We start from the raw sequence: 12,916 nt of genomic DNA on the forward strand, positions 1-12,916 counted from the left end.
CTAGCCTTTATCTACAGTTATAAATGTTTACTTCTAAATAAAAGTGCTACTTATTATTAAGAATAAAATAGCACTTGTATTATTTATAAACTAACAATATTCAACATAATCCAATGGCTACATTTTTTTAGTATTTCTTTATTCTTTTAACACATCTGCATGTGTTTCTGTATTTTAATATTCTATTACTATTTTGCGTAGGTTTGTTATAAAGCTCAATCACACTGAATCTCTACTGCCAAGAAAACCAAAATTCAAGTACTTAAAAAAAAAATAACATCAGCAAGTGCAGTGGGTAAGCACCTGCTGAACTGTTAAATGATTTTATGCTAAGGTAAACATTTTGAATGTATAATACACTTAAACATAAAATATCAAAATAAGAGTATATGCTTTATTTTTAGAAGTTTTTGTCCCAGTTGAACAATGTTTTAACTATGTGTCTAAATAATGCCTCATTAAACACCTTATTTTTTTAATTTTATAAGTATACAATATATAATATTTTAGAATAGTGATAGCATTTTCCTTAAGGTAATTTTCATCTGTCCTCTTTCTAGATGAAAATATACAAGTGACATTAAAATAATGATGTGAATTAATTTGAATATATAAATTCCTTACCCAGCCAACATTGTATAAAAAAGGACTCCCAGACTCCAAATATCACAAGCAGCATCATAGCCTTGTTGCATAAGAACCTGAGAAAGGAAATACTCATTATCTGGTACTACTCAGTATAACTCAGTTTCATCATCTAAAAAAACGTTGTGTTTCTAATAATCTCACAGTGCTCACAATTAAAAAAACTTAGCTCATTTTAATCTTTTCAAAATTAATTAACTTAAAGGCAAAGTTTTCTGCAATTAACAAACATTCAATAAGTGACTATTAATAAGGTGATTAAGCAATATGAATGATACAAAAAAATCCTTTTTTAAGATATGATTCCTGATCTCAATGAACTTTCACTCCATCTCTTAGGAAAATCACACATATCAAAATTTAAAACAACATGTACAGAGAGCTTCATATATTCTACACAGAATGTTGAATTTTAACCCTGACACTGACTCTATGAGATAGATATTATTTCCATTTTGCAGATGAAAAAACTGGGGCAAATGTTAAGCAATTTGCCTGATATCACAAACCTAATGAGTGGTGGAGCAATTACTCTAGAGCCTGTGCCTTTAACACCTATGATAATTGTTTCTCTACTGCACAGGAGATGGTAAGATCATATATAATCTTATGAAAGCAAGATGAATTTATATTTTACAAAAAAGATTCATGTCTTTAAAAATTAGTATATTTCTGGATCAGAAACACACATCTGATAAATTCTGAATGGTTTCGTTAATTTTTGATATCATAATTTAGGTAGCTCTTTTTTCTCTTGAGGCTAGCGTTAAATAAATATGTTAAATAAATAACATTCATTATATATTCATGTGAATTTTCCCTGTGAATTTAATAGCTAGTATGAGGTGAAATGAGCTCTTTTTATTAAATTTAGAAAAACAAACCCACTGATAAAGCCTTTGTAAATAGAAACAAAATAGAAACATTATTAATGCATTAATACTGGGGACTGCATAATCACCAGAATGGATATTTCATTTATAAAAGTCTAAACATATTAACACTTGGCTATGACAATGGCCAAACATGAATAATAAATATCTACCTTAAAATCCAAGGTAGATATTTATTATAATTTATATATTTATACATATAAATATTTATAAATTTATATATATTATTAAATTTTATATAAAATTAAATTTATATATTTTATTAAATTTATATATTTATAAATTTATATAAATTTATAAAATTTTAATACAAACTCATAAATATATAAATTTATTGTAATATATATTTATATTTATAATGGTTTTTCCATGGTCAAAGTACATAAGAACACACATATGTACAAACTTGAGAAGCTGAAGAGGTTATCAAAATACCTATATAACTGGCTAATATAAATAACACAAGTAGACACTACAAAGGCCCTACAAATAATAAGGTAGAGCTAAAACAGTTCACATCATAAGTCTAACCTGGCATCCTCTAGTGAAACATAAACGTCTTTTGCTTTATTCCCCTTCTATCTTTCCCTTTCTCATGACTTCTCACAGTTCTTGGCATCACCATGTTTTCTCTGGTTCCCTTAAGACAGTATTTTCAAAGGTTCCCAGATGATCCAGTGCACAACCAAGATTGAGGGACTGCTTAGGAACTTGTTGTACAAGCAAGGTTTAAACAGTGAGTCAGCACTAGGTATTGCATACTCCCATAAACTTCCAAGTTAATGAGACAAAAGGCACTGGAGGTGTCATATTGCTTAATGTAATTAAGGCCAACCATGAAAAACCTATTTCAGTTTTACCACACACAAACCTAGTTTGTCTGAGTAAAGAAGAGGTAGCCTACTTTTGTTCTAGAGCAGGTCTCAAAGTCCTATAATAATAATATACAGCCATAAAAGAAACAAGACATTGTGGAGGGATGAATGAAAGTGCTAAGTTGCTTCAGTCCTGTCCGACTCTGCAGCCTTATGGACCATAGCCCGCCAGGCTCCTCTGTCCACTAGATTATTCAGGCAAGAATACTGGAGTGGGTTGCCATGCCCTTCTTCAGGGGACCTTCCTAACCCAGGGATCGAATCCAGATCTCTTATGCCTTCGGCATTGGCAGGCGGGTTCTTTACCACTAGAGCCACCTGGGAAGCCCAAGAATGAAAGAGTACCGTGTAAAAAGTAACATGTTTCACACCTTCTTATTTGCATAAAGTTAAATACAAAGAAGACGGAAGTCACAATTAAAGTAGTTAATGACGTTACCTTCTCTCTAATTTGGCTTCCCAAATCAGCAAAATGTAACAGAGATTCTCATTCCCTTTGCTCTGAAGTTCAAATTAATTCATATTTGGAGCAAAATACATGAAAGCCCAAAGCCAGAGCAAGGCAGAGTAATTTCACATTGACTTTTTTTTTGGCTGTGTTGGGTCTTGGTTGAAGCATGTGGGATCTTCATTGCAGCAGGCAGGCTTTTGGTTGCAGCATGAGGGATCTCTAATTCCCTGACCATGCCCCCTGCATTAGGGAGCATGGAGCCTTAACCACTGAACCACCAGTGAAGTCCCTCACATTTACTTATGTAAAAGAGTTACAAGCACAGCATCCATCCAATGTATTGTAAATTCCTTAAGTTCAGGATTATTCTTAGACCTCAGCAGGCATTAAATATTGGTTGAATAATAAGATAGATTTGTTTTTTAAACAAGAACAAAATATTTTTGAGATATACTAATTTTTGTGAAGTAGCCATAATAGAAAAGTACATCTATTAAGTAAGTCAGTCTTAGAAGGTGACTAAATTGATGCATATCAAAAAAGAAATGAATTGTTCCTTACTAAGCTGAAATTGTACTACTAATTTGTTTATCTCTTAGTAAGTAAGGGCTTTTTATGCACTGTGATGAAATAATGAGTTTATATTCTCATAAATGCTATTATTGAACTTCCCACATGGATCAGGAGTAAAGAATCCACCTGTCAATGCAGAAGGCGCAGGAGACAAAAGTTCAATCCCTGAGTCGGGAAGATCCCCTGGAGGATAAAACAGTAACTCACTCCAGTATTCTTGTATGGGAAATCCCATGGAGCCTGTCTGGCTACAGTCCATGGGTCCGCAAGGAGATGGACATGACTGAGAAACTGCATATGCATGCACAAATGCTATTATTTATTCAAATATCTACATGGACATTTGAATCTTTCTGATTCTGGTTTAAAAGATAACACATTTCATACAATTCACTAATAATTTTTGAAAGAGTCTGAAATTTAAGAAACAAATCTTACCCCAAACCTCTGTTTTTTATTCATAACCATTAATAAATATGCATTCATTGCTGGCAGAGACCTCAGACTTGATAATAAAACTTTTCAAAGCATTTTGAAGATACAAATAATATGCTAGCCAAAGGCACTTCAGACATTAGAGGCATTAGTTACAGAGAAGTGGTCTCTACTTGCCTAGACCTTCACTATTACAACGCTGATAGTGTCTAACTACAATGGAAGTCTATTAGGATAAAAAACATCAGTGAGCTATATCCTACTCTGCAGACGTGCACTCACTTGAAAATGTTTATCTAACCATTAATCTAAACATAGACATGTATATTTTTCATTTTACTGTCTGTTTTTAAGAGCTTTATTTGGGACACATTCATTCTTAACCTTTTCCATGGAAAAGTACCCATTATACCAAGGAATCTAGGTCCACAAGATTAAGTGAATATTAAAAAAAATCAGCTATTAAAGTGGTTATTCTATACTCTACTGTTGTGTCTACTGCATAAATATTCTATAACATTTATGACAATATACTCTATATTTTATAGAAGAGCCTTATCCTCAATAGTCTATATTTCTAGTCTATAAAAATAATAAAATGTCCTAGAAAAGCTAAATTTTAATGTCTAAGTTATATCCCTTACACCTGAGGGCCTTACAATAACCCTTTCTTGGTTCATGCATCCATATCAATTTTCTATGAATATACTTAAAACAGATTAAAGCACATCCTCTGGACACATACATAATTTCTTATAGGGCAAATCTTATCATTAAAACCCTATAAAGCAGATGTTATATTTCTTCCTCAACATTAACATCTTAAAGGAAGATTAAATAAATTTTAACATGGGGATTTCTCATTATAAGAAAGTTACTTTCCCACTTTCTACATTTTTATTTTCAATACTAGAAATATTATTTTTCTAATAGCTACATTAAATACAGACTTATTGATATTTAAATATAAGAAATATGCTTATATTTTTATAGAAATATAAAAAGTATAAAAATATTTTATATCTGATATGCAATATTTTCCAGAAGAGCTAGTATTTAGTGTAAAATAAATAAAAATATGCACATGAGATAAGAATTCATCCTCAAATTATTTTATTCTTCCTCTGACTTGATAAATTCTATTTTTCAAATCTGAGTCTATCTGTGTACTTGGATTTATGTTAAACATATGATAATTCATGAGTGAGCATTGTCTGTAATGTTTAAGAACAATTCTTGACTTTTACAAGCAAAACTTATAAAGAATCTATATTACCAATGCCATCCCTGATTCACTTTTTAATCAATCATACTTTTATTGCAGTGGGAACTGTTACCATCAAAGCTTCCATCCCCATTATCAGAACTGACAAGACTGCTGGAGCTTGCCGAATGTTGAACATGCACCCCTTGACTTCCTCAGCATCATCTTTCTGGACTCTATTCTTTAAGATCTACATATGAATGTTATCTGCCAAGAAAAAAAACCCTTTTTATAAAAATCCCTGTAAAGCTGTTTTCTTCATGAATTAGAAGACCTTACAGACAATCAGGGATGGCACTGCCCATGTTATGTATAATTCTAAACAATATAAACCATCTCATGTTCAGCACAAACCAAAATATCTGAAAACCTATCCTGACTTTGTGAATGCTGGGTCTTGAAAAAAAAAATCATTTAAGTACTTTGAGTCTCAGTGTCCTCATTTAGAATATTTAATATGTTGAAGGTAGAGTTACCTCTACTCTCTGACCAGTTCTAAAATGGTATGATTCTGAAACCATTATAAAACCCAACAGAATAGAACAATATGATTATTATATTCAGGTTGGTTGCAGATGCTAGTTATTAGTCTAAATATTTATATTGGGCATTATCAGAATTCAATGATTTAAAGAGCTTTATAGTTGGGAAAGGGCTTCTCTGGTGGCTCAGACAGTAAAGAAGCTGCCTGCAAGCAGGAGACTTGGGTTAGATCCCTGGGTTGTGAAGATCCCCTGGAGGAGAAAATGGCATCCCACTCCAGTATTCTGCCTGCAGAATTCCATGGACAGAGGAGCCTAGCAGGCTACAGTACATGGGGTCACAGAGTTGGACACGACTGAGTGACTAACACAAAGGACAAGATCACTTGGCTTTTACTACCTACCATAAAGCTGACATATAAGACACCAAATGCAGTCAACTAAAGGAAAAGAATAAAAGGCAAATACTGAAGTTTTAAAGAATACCTCAGGTGCTACAAAGTTTGCAGTATAGCATGGAGTTAACAGAAGTCCATTTTCTCCTCGAAGTTGTTTTGCAAACCCAAAATCACAGATCCTAATGGAGTCTGCATTGGCTGATTCATCCATGTATAAAATATTACTAGGTTTAAGATCACGATGAACAACCTTGAACATTAAAAAAAAAAGGATGACATTTCTATAGCTAACTATTATAAGTTAATATATTTCCAGGAAAAGAAACTGTCTCAATCATGAAATTATGAAAATGACACTTTCTCCAACCTTGATAGCCTTGACAACCTGAAGTATATAGGTGAATTATCCCTATCAGATAGATGTGCCAGTTTTTATCAGGCCACCAGTTTTTTTAATCATTTTCAATCTCAAAGCTGAATTCTCAATTCCACTTGTAGGTATAATGAACTAAGACCCTATTCAAACCTCCTCACTATGGTAACCAAATATGAAACTGGAGTTAAAAGAAAAAAAAAAAAAAACTACCTTGAAGATATTGGAGAATGAGCAAAAGGAGATAAGATTCTGGTGGGGAATACATACATGGCTGAAGGAGGGAGTTGCATGAGTAGGTTCCCATATCTGTGGCTTTTAGCAGAAAGCTATGTACAGTTCCTATGGCACACAGTGAAGGAATGCAGAAAAGTCCATGATCTTTCTGGCCTGAAGCACCAGGAAAGAAATGCTGGGAAACCATGAATGCTGAGTGGAGGAATACAGTAAGGTAAAGAGCCAAAATGGACCCTTGAATAAAAAATGTGTAAAGGGAGCTTAAATGACAAAAGATATAAACAGAAACCACAGCTGCTGCTGAAAGAGCAGGGCTTTCAGTGCAAACCTTAAGAAAATCACCCACTGAAAACAAAAGAAAACTAAAATAATCATTGGAGAAAAAAATAACAGAATATAACAAATCTCCGTAAGTTAAAATTCAAATGTGCAGTACACAATCCAAAATTTTCTGATATATGAAGAACACTCTTCCAAAAAAAGGACAGAGCTTCAAGAAAAAAGAACATCTATTCCAGCTCCAAGATAAACCATGTTAGGCTTAACAGCAAGTGTCTTAAAGTGCCTATTATTATATGTGATATGATAGATATGCTAGCTAATGCTATGATGGTAATCATATTTTAGTATATACATGTCTCAAATCAACATGTATATCTTAAACTTACACAACATTATCTGTCAGTTATAGGTCAACAAAATGTATTGTTCAAAATTGAGAAGACTAAATGCTAAAAATTTAAAAAATAAAGTCACTATTATAACTATCTTCAAAAAGTAAAACAAAACATGCTTTCAATGCATGAAAAGTGAGCAGAAAAATAGAAACAATAAGAGCTAAATAAAATGCTAGACATACATAAATAAAATATTCCAAAATTCTTCATGTGGTGATTTTTCTACTGATACTATCCACTTCATTTCATTTAATCCTATATTTAATCAGCTGTTTACTACATTACAAGATCTTTCAAGACAAGGATCAAGACTTAAACTCATGGTTGAATCTGCAACACCTTTTGCATTGTCTGACATGTAGAAATGCTCAATAAATGTCTGTCATTAATTTATTTAATTGATGCATTAATTTATTTCTAAAGTAAAAGATGCTTATCATTTTCTTCTCGAAAATTATGGCCATCCTTTATTTTAGAGAATGTTGATAAAAACAATCAAATAATTAATTATAGAACTATCATACAATTTATATTTCAAGGTGCTGAAAATATACTCTATAAAACCATAGTGAAAAATGAATACTCGCCCATGTAGGATTTTCACTAAGCCAATTCTGAGTTGCTCATTTTTTTAGTTTATACTTAAGTGGGTATGTGTCCACTAATACAACTGATTCAAACTTAAAATTTTAAGTTCTTTGTGACTTTGTTTCCTTGTGTAGCTATATATATAATAGAAGTGACATTTTTTGGTAATCCAATTAATTTGTTTTATGAAGAGATAGGAAACAAAATAACAGACCTGCTCTTTCAATAGAAATTTTAATGTATACTTCAAGTGTTTAGAATCAAAAATTCTTACTGTATTGGGGAAGGGATTGCTAACAATCAAAATAAACAGTTCTGCCAGAACTTTATGTGATAAGCATAGAATTTGCTAATTAGTCTGTGTTTCACTTTCAAGTCTGATGAGGTTTAATAAATTAAAAGTCAAGGTTAGATATTTATATAATTCAAACCACTTTAAAATTAACATGCTATTAAATTGGTGCTAACAGGTAGAGAGAAGAAAATTTATAATAAGGTATTACCCAATTTCCTAAACTTATAACCTTCACTACATAATGAATTTTATTAGGCTATTCCATATAAAAATATGTGATAGAAAAAGTAATTCATATTAGGTATCATCTTCTATATAAAATTTCATGAAGATATAAGTCCCAGAATTAAAAGGAAGAATATAACTACAACTTACTCCTTGACAATGAAGATAGTCAACTGTCTTAGTTATTATAAACAGTACATCACTAGCTTCCCGTTCTGAAAAACATTTCTGTTTGAGAATACGGTCAAGTAGCTCTCCTCCTTTCATCAAATCCGTAACAAGGTAAACATATCTACCATCATCATAAACCTAAAAAAAGAACATATTTTTAAAATGTTATTGTTTATAATTCTGAAAAGTTTTCAATTATATTTACTTTGATTTTCGAATGAACCTCTACTGTTAAAAATACAGTATTCCTTTAGTATTAATATAGTACAGACCCTACTGAAGATTAAACTGGCTAAACAGACTCAACACCATTCTATGAGACCATATGAAACATCTAATTTTATTAACTTTTGAAGATATCTGTTATAATTCATCAAGGAGTATAAGTGGAAAAATAGAACTCTGTGACTCTCAAACAGCACCTATGACATTTCTGACTATTATAGCCACTTTCCTTCCTTAATAATGTAAGCTTCATTTTGGCAGTAAATATGTTGTTTTTTAATATCCTGCTCACATTCTACTATCTGACCTGGCAACTTAAATATTTGTTGAATTCAAATGTATCAAGAAGAACAAATAAACATGTATACCCTTTCACTCAAAGCACATGATATCTACATCTACACATACAAACACACACATGTAGACATATATCTATCTATATACACACATAGCAAATATTTATATATATGTATAAAGTACTATTTAAGGATTATAAATCAAAATGCATATCATATTATCTGAAACAAACTGACCAAGGAGATGGTTTGTCAGCATTCAGTAACATCTATTAATATGAGTTCACTTTAAAAAAAACTACAGAATAATATTTCACCCAAGCAACAATCCACAGTGCTACAGTCAACTGCTGAATCCACAGCGCTACAGTCAACTGCTGTACAATCAAGGAAATAAAGTCTCCTAGAATTTGGCAGATTCGTAATCTCTTCTATCTTGTATATTTGTATTACTAGAGAATAATAAATGCTGCTGGTGATGTTGTCAACTGGTTAACCAGTTAGAATATATTCAACTAATCAGGACACTCTCATTTGCCAACCATCATAGTTCCTTTCTGATATTCTACAAAGAGGGTAAGAGTGCAGAATCATAGGGATAAAAGAACTGAAGTGGAAAATTTAAGAGTCTTAATATTTTATGGCATGAAAGTAAAGATACCATGGATATGAAAAGTTCAAAGTCATAACTTCATTAGCTTAACAGATACATAGATTTTTAAATACCTACATCCTTTAAAGTGATAATGTTGGGGTGTTGTCCATAGCGCATTAAAATTTCAATTTCTTCTGAAGGGTCTCTCTTAATTTTGTCAATGATCTAAGAAACAAGAAAAATCACAGAGGAAAATTATTTTCTTTGTCTAAAAATGAATTACGTGATTTCAATTTGGTTGTATTTTCAAGCAAATAATAAAACTCAAAAGTGATGCTTACCTCACATTATTTAATATTTAAAAATTTCCTATAACTGAAACTTAATAAAAAACAACATAGTACTTTCCTCAACATTATATTCCATCTAACTGAAAATATACCAACTGATAATTTGATCAAAATATGACAGTAATTGTCACAATTGCTCAGTCTTAGCATACTATGTGACAACAAAATTATTCAAAAGCAAGACATTCAAAAAACATATTGCTTTCCCAAAATAACATCTTTTTTACTGAACAAAATAGAGTCTTCATAAGAAATTCAAAATGAAATTATTAAGTCAAGAGTTTTACTTCATCATTTAATCTTTGCTTTCTCTATTTGCTCCACTGAAAAAATGTCAGTTGGAAATTTAACTTACACATATTAAACAAACAAAAAAAAAATGTTAGCCTCAGAGACAATACCTTCACTGCAAATTCCATGTTGGTAGTGGTGTGTATGCATCGCTTACAAACAGAATAGGAGCCAACACCAATATCCTCTTTCAGTTCATACACTTCACCAAACTGTGCAGCATTTCCATTTACCTGTTTTTGTTACAAGTAAAATACAAAACAACAATATGGTTTCACATTTTTTGTGTTTTCTCCTAAGTATATGTTCATCTTAAATCTTTAAAAAATCAAGAGTAAGTCTAGAGAAATTTTATCAGTATTTATAAATGGCTTACACAGTTTCTAGGTGATCTGAGCATACAGATTCTGAAGGCCTTCTAGATCGCCAAAGCCAATATGATAAATCAACTAGCTAATGTATCACCCATTACATTTTCTTGACAAAAGACATCACATAAATACGTAATTAAAAGTTACTACTGTCTGCGTTTTTCCCAAAATATGGAAAGGTCTTTAATTCATCATACATAGATAAATGAAGAAGTTAAAAATCACTGTAAATCAATCAGCAATAATGGGAAGAAATAATTATCCCTAATCTGAATAATCTATGTGTAATTTACCTGAACAATTGGTAACACATTTGCACTTGTGATAGGAGTGATTTTATATTCTTCTGCAATAGAAGTTGCAACAAAGCTGAATCCTTTGAAGAGTTGATGAGCATTAGCACTGGCTGGCAAACCAGGAGAATCTAATGTCCAAATAATTAAATTTAATTAGAATTAACAATTTTATGATATGAAATACCAACATTTCTTTGAGTATAAAGGAAACTATTAAATGTTACCATCAGGCATACTATATTATGTATTTGATTTATTGTATATTATCTGTTTCCCAATCAATGGACATGAGTTTGAGAAAGCTCCAGGAGATGGTGAAAGACAGGGAAGCCTGGCATGCCGCAATCCATGGGGTCACAGCATCGGACATGACTGAGAGACTGAGAACAACAACAATAATACTAGTATGCAAGCTCCATGTAGATTATGATTTTTGCCTGTTCAGTTCAGTTCTGCATCATCACTGCTTAGTATTTACATAGTAGGTATTCAATATTTGTTGAATGAATATATGAAACAGATGTCAATAAAAGTAAACCACATTAAATTCTGAACCTAAGAGTTAGAGAGATATATCTCATATCTTACTTCCTACTCACATTCTCTAATGCATTATCATGTCAAAAACATTAAACCTTTGCTCTAGTCCCTGCTTCCCTAATGAACATTAAGCATATAAAACCTCTACTTGAAACGTGTCCAAGCAATGCTAAATAGGATCTACACTTCTACACAGGGCAAACCACCCTTTGCAAACTCATAATTCTTTCAGTTTCTAATCTAAGAAGCTAGTTTATTTTTTTAACCATCTAAATGAATAAAAGCCCTGATTTTCACACATAAACATGCATTACCTTTAGGTGTTTTTGCAGTAAATTCAGGATCAAAACAAAAAGCATCATCTGGTTTTCCAGAAGCAGGTTTGAAAGGAGGCTGGATTTCTCTTTTATATAATTTCTAGAAGAAATGACAGAATGATACAAAAACTTATTAACACTTGAAAAACTACTAAAGCAGAATATGTTATTCACAGTCCTTAACAGAAGACTCAAAATTTCTTAAATGAAATTTCAACAGGGTTCAGATACCTATAAACCAAATTCTAAATTCTACCCTGTTAACCAAATTTTGTATATCATCTAAATTTGAGATATCATATATAAAATCAAATGAGACCAAGGAACACAGCAGCAATGCCATAGGTTGTATCCACAAGGAACAATGCAGTTCAGTTTTGGATTTCAAAAACTGACTTGGATTCTCACTGGTAAAATAATCATAAAGAATATCACAATGTTACCAAGAAGAAATAACTAATGACATTCTAGGATTTTAAAATTAATTACTCTATCCCCAAGAAGTATCCATTCTACCTGAAGTAACTTGCTTTCACATAAACAACATGCATGCAAAAAGAATTCAAAAATTTAAACTTGTCTAATAATCTAACTTCCTAAAACTTATGTTTTTGAAAGACATATAAAATAGCTTAAAATATATGCAAATCTACTTTTTTATGGAAGCATAGTTTTTCAAAAGCTCACAGTCCCACAGTGAGGGAAAATAAATAGAAGACTATTGTAAACTAATTTTCCTTTAAAGGCCATATATGACAAACCTATAGCAAACAACATTCTCAATGATGAAAAACTGAAAGCGTTTCCTCTAAGATAAGGAATAAGACAAGGATGTCCACTCTCACCACTTTTATTCAATGTAGTTTTGAAGTTCTAGCTAAGGTAATCACAGAAAGAAAATTAAGGAATCCAAATTGGAAAAGAAAAGGTACAATTCTCACTGTTTGCAGATGATATGAAACTACACACAGAAAATCTTAAACAGGCCACCAGAAAACTACTTGAGCTAATTAATGAATTTAGTAAAGTGGCATGATACAAAATTAATGCACA

At 31.6% G+C, this 12,916-nt stretch overlaps 1 protein-coding gene across 15 annotated transcripts in view; it reads right to left on the reverse strand.

Annotated features, from left to right (window-relative positions):
* Positions 1 to 12,916, reverse strand: part of RPS6KA6 (ribosomal protein S6 kinase A6) — a 259,279-nt gene that overhangs the window by 38,330 nt on the left and 208,033 nt on the right. For all 15 annotated transcript variants that reach the window (XM_070290374.1, XM_070290366.1, XM_070290369.1 and 12 more), the window contains 7 exons: positions 11,861 to 11,963; positions 11,004 to 11,134; positions 10,450 to 10,572; positions 9,834 to 9,923; positions 8,562 to 8,720; positions 6,105 to 6,266; positions 625 to 701 (listed from right to left, as the gene is read on the reverse strand). In XM_070290374.1, the coding sequence (XP_070146475.1) occupies positions 625 to 701; positions 6,105 to 6,266; positions 8,562 to 8,720; positions 9,834 to 9,923; positions 10,450 to 10,572; positions 11,004 to 11,134; positions 11,861 to 11,963 (845 nt within the window). The remainder of the gene's footprint in view (positions 1 to 624; positions 702 to 6,104; positions 6,267 to 8,561; positions 8,721 to 9,833; positions 9,924 to 10,449; positions 10,573 to 11,003; positions 11,135 to 11,860; positions 11,964 to 12,916) is intronic.

The sequence above is a fragment of the Ovis canadensis genome, chromosome X (genome assembly GCF_042477335.2).
Source record: "Ovis canadensis isolate MfBH-ARS-UI-01 breed Bighorn chromosome X, ARS-UI_OviCan_v2, whole genome shotgun sequence".
In the NCBI taxonomy this organism is placed as follows: Eukaryota; Metazoa; Chordata; class Mammalia; order Artiodactyla; family Bovidae; genus Ovis; species Ovis canadensis.